Source organism: Diospyros lotus, chromosome 14, assembly GCF_014633365.1.
Source record: "Diospyros lotus cultivar Yz01 chromosome 14, ASM1463336v1, whole genome shotgun sequence".
Lineage (NCBI taxonomy): Eukaryota > Viridiplantae > Streptophyta > Magnoliopsida > Ericales > Ebenaceae > Diospyros > Diospyros lotus.
In genome coordinates this window covers 10,160,742-10,164,994 of record NC_068351.1, presented here as the reverse complement: position 1 = coordinate 10,164,994, position 4,253 = coordinate 10,160,742, and the positions used below count along the sequence as shown (strand labels likewise).

The 4,253-nt window shown below is 33.7% G+C and overlaps 1 protein-coding gene across 1 annotated transcript; it reads right to left on the bottom strand.

Annotated features, from left to right (window-relative positions):
• Positions 1-1,402: 1,402 nt before the first annotated feature.
• Positions 1,403-2,895, bottom strand: LOC127790628 (uncharacterized). Its single transcript, XM_052320208.1, has one exon. The coding sequence runs from the start codon at positions 2,832-2,834 to the stop codon at positions 1,512-1,514; it is 1,323 nt and encodes a 440-aa protein (XP_052176168.1). The 5' UTR covers positions 2,835-2,895; the 3' UTR covers positions 1,403-1,511.
• Between the last annotated feature and the right edge of the window lie 1,358 nt (positions 2,896-4,253).

Genomic DNA, 4,253 nt, shown 5'->3' with positions numbered 1-4,253 from the left:
TACTGCGTTGAATATCTTTCCAGGGAGATTATATATTTATCTTGTAGCAGATAAAATGTCTGAAGATAATGAAATCGATCCTACCATTACATATAGATATCCTAATGAATATTTAAATTCATTGGATCCTTCTAGGTTGCCAACTTTTAAGTTAGAGTTGAAGGTGGGTTGTCCTATAATATTGTTGAGAAACATTGCACCGAAAGATGGACTATGTAATGATACAAAATTGATGGTTACTAGGTGCGACACTCGCATAATTGAAACTCAAATTTTAACTGGAGAAAAGTTTAGCAATTTGGCATTTATACCAAGGATATCTTTGGCACCATTTTCTTCAGAAATGTCTTTCCAAATGATAAGATGTCAATTTTTAGTCCGATTGGCATATGCTTTGACTATTAATAAATCTCAAAAATAATCTATGAAATTTGTTGGGGTTGATTTATGCATACCAGTATTTAGCCATGGGCAATTATATGTGGCATTGTTTAGATATATATCATTTGATCGTATAAGTATTTTGCTTCCTAAATATTATTTGGATTCTACTACAAATATTGTTTATCTTGAAGTGTTGTTGTAGTGTTCACAAGGTAACCATGTAGATTTATTTTTATTGATTATATAATTTTTTTTAAAATTTAAATTTAATAATAATTTGAAATATTGACTTCTGTAGAATTGAATCGAAAAATATATGGAGCTTAAAAGGAGAAATACAACTATCTTGTTTCGATGGGGATGTAATAAGGTAATTTCAATCTCAAAGTATATTTTGATATGTATATTTTCAATAAATGTACTAATATCTATAATTTTTTTTCAGAAATTATCAGATTGTTATGCATGTTTCAGATTGGGGATACATACAAGTTGATACGAAGACTTTTTAGAAAATAATGAGGAGAAAGTTATTCTCACCTATAAATATTCCAAAGAAAAAAGAGAAGCTCTATATTCTCACCAATAGATATATAAATATATATATATTATGATTTGGGTGTGTGGTAGACAGTGAGGCATGATATAATGTTTACTTTGGTTGATTTTTATTGAGTAATAAAAGAAACTCGATTTTGAGTAATATGAAAGCTGCGTTGGAGGGTCCAAGTAAACTCGAGGTAAGGAATCTCCAAAAGTAATTTAGAAAAGGATAGCCGAAGCCCCTAAACTCGAGGAGGGAGGCCCCCTTTTCTGGGAACATTAAAGGTATGGATGCCAGCCCGGAGCTACTAGTTTAATATATAAATGTTAAGGTATATATAAAGGAAATTAAATAGTATGTAGGATAATCGTAAGTCAGGATTGGAGATAATATTGGATTACCGGTTAGATATTTATTTTTAATTAAAATTTGATATTTCAACAACGAACAACATCAAATAAATAAAAAAAAAATTGGGGGTGTTGCATTAATAATAGAAACTGCCACAATCTTCTAACTGATTATACATTAAATTGTTTCCGTCCAAGATAAACACATTCAGCCCACCACAACCTAATTATTTTTATAATTGAATGGCAGAAAAAACCGTTTGTGCGACAGTCAAGCCGAGTGCAAGAAATCCAACAATCAAAGCAATTAAGGCCCATCGGCTTCTGAAATGCTTGTGCAGCCATTCAGCCCACCACAACCTAAGGCGACTGCTGTGGTAGCCGTCAATAGACTCCTTAACTTTCCCAAAAGCCTCAGGATTGGACACCAAATTTCTACCGATCTCGTTGAAAAGTTCGACAGCCTGCTCGTCGCTGCCCAGCCCGTTGAGTATTACGCCGTTGTATCGTAATTCCTTCACATCTTCAGCACGATCGATTAATGTATCCATGAAATAAACATAAGAAGAAACCCCAAAATCGTCAGGAGTGTCGGGGCAAGCTTCCCAAGCCACCAAGTTCAAAAGCAAAGACTTGGTGCCGTCGTCAATGGTTATGGGAGGGAGTCTGAGACATCCAGACAAGAAGCATCCAGACTTGAACGTGATATCAGAAAACCTCCGCGAGTAACTACACTTGAAATTGATTCCCACTGACTTCAATTCTGTAACCGAGCGATAATAGCACCAATTTGAATACGACTTACCCTTTGTTATTTCATCAACATCGGCGAATTCAGTACGAACTAGCTCAAGAAGATGAACAGGCTGCTCCTTTCCTTTCTCGTCCCCTTTCGGCTTCCAACATCTCACATTTTCCTCATAAGGATCTCCAATGATTAGGCTGATGATGAACTTGTCAATCATCTGCTCTCCTTCTCCTTCTTTGAACCTCAAGTTCATCAATGCCTTCAGGAACTCAAAAGGGAGTTGATTTTCTAATAACGTAATATCGCGTAAAATGAACATCTTATCGTTGCTCTTCATCTTTACATCAGCCTCTGTGGGATTCACACAACTGTAAATGAACTGAAGAACGAAGCAACTGTCGAGGAACATCATCTTTGCAAACTCCTCGTCATCATCAAACGCATCTGTTGAGCCCTTGGCATAGCAGTTCCTGGCATCGATCGCTTGCTTCTCTACCGCATCATACAATTCCTCCATTGATTTGTTACTTTGATGCGCGTACTGTAAAGCAAACTGAATCTTGAAAGTTTCCATTCGTTCTAGCTCCGGCTTGCCGTGGTGGAGAGGTCCGATCGCAATCACCACGGGATCGAAGCAGTTCTTGTTGGACTCGATCGCGCGAAAGGTCATCGAAACCTTCTGGATCTTCGGTGGCTGCTCCACTTCGTGAGCATAGCGTTCCTTGTTCGATTCGATCTCAACAATCCACGAAACCCTCTGTTTCGTAGGCTTTAGCGACCCAATGGAAGCATCAGTATTTGAATTCATTTCCCTTATTTCACTTCTTACCACCTGAACTAGAGAATGATCCTCACCAATTTTAGTTTTCACTTCCACTCATTCCATTTCTGCTTCCCTATGTGTGAGGAGTGAGGAATATATAGAGACGAGACAAAGCTGCCGGTGTGTAACACAGACCTAGAAGCTTCGGTTACCAACCTCAGATTCGGAGCATCCCAGCCATGCTCTTTGTTTAACAAGCAGCCGGCCGGAGGGTGATTATTACACGGGGTAAATTAAATTGTATTCAAATGAATGGGAATTTGCTTAATAAATTTGAATGAATTATAATAACATGCGAACACAATTAACACCATAACATTTTAAATATTTTTTATTGAAATAAAGATGTTTGTGCAAGAAAAATAAGCCATGGACAACTACTGAAAAATTCTAAACCACAAATGATCACCAAAATTATGAGAGATTTAAATACAATTAAACGATATACAGTGATATCGTGAATGCAGAATTAGGATCCCTCGGTTTATTTAAAATTCCTAGTTTGAAAGTTGGTTATGATCTAAAATTATATCTAATATTTTAATTTAAAAAATAACATGGATTAGCAATTCAACACATTATTTTAAAAAATATCAAACTATTATATAAACATCATTTTCAATATTTTTATACAAGATATTTAAAATAATCACGTGAAATACATTTGTCATTTGGAAATAATGTTTAAAAAAATTATTCAAACCCTCTAGTTGAAGAAAACTAAAAGTTAGAATTAAAGAAGAAAAACTTGAGGTTTAGTTTTTCCTTTGATCTTATTCTTCTTTTTTTCTCTTTGTGGAAATTTTAAGAATAAATTAAAGGAGAAAGGATATGGAAGAAGAAGGAGACACTCCTTAGTCATTTCCCCCAATAAATTAGAAAAATGATACAAACTTATTTTAGAGGTGTTATAAATACATTTGATTTAATAAAATTTTATGAACCCAACATGCCATAAAATTTGGACAGATTACAAATAATTAAACACATTATTTTCAAAAATATCAAACCAGAAAATAAACATCATTTTCAATATTGCTATACAAGATATTTAAAATAATCACGTGAAATGTCAAAATAATAAATATTAAAAAAAAATTGTTCATTATACCCTTTAGTTGATGAAAACTAAAAGTTAGAATTAAATAACAGAACGGTGGTGTAGCTTTTCCTTTTCTTCTTCTTCTTCTTCTTTTTTTTTTTTTTTTCTTTTTCTTCATTTGTTCTCTTTTTGAAAATTAAAAAAAAAATAGAGAAAGAGAGAGAATATTGATGAAGAAGGAGAAGGTGCTTTGTCATTTCTCTCAATAAATCAGAAAATGATACAAATTTATTTAAGAAATATATTATAAACACATTTGATTTGATAACATTCTATAAAGTCAAAATGTTATACAACATTCA

Bases quoted from the DNA above. Each gene is read 5' to 3' on its own strand.
- LOC127790628 (XM_052320208.1), bottom strand. From the start codon at position 2,834: ATGAATTCAAATACTGATGCTTCCATTGGGTCGCTAAAGCCTACGAAA.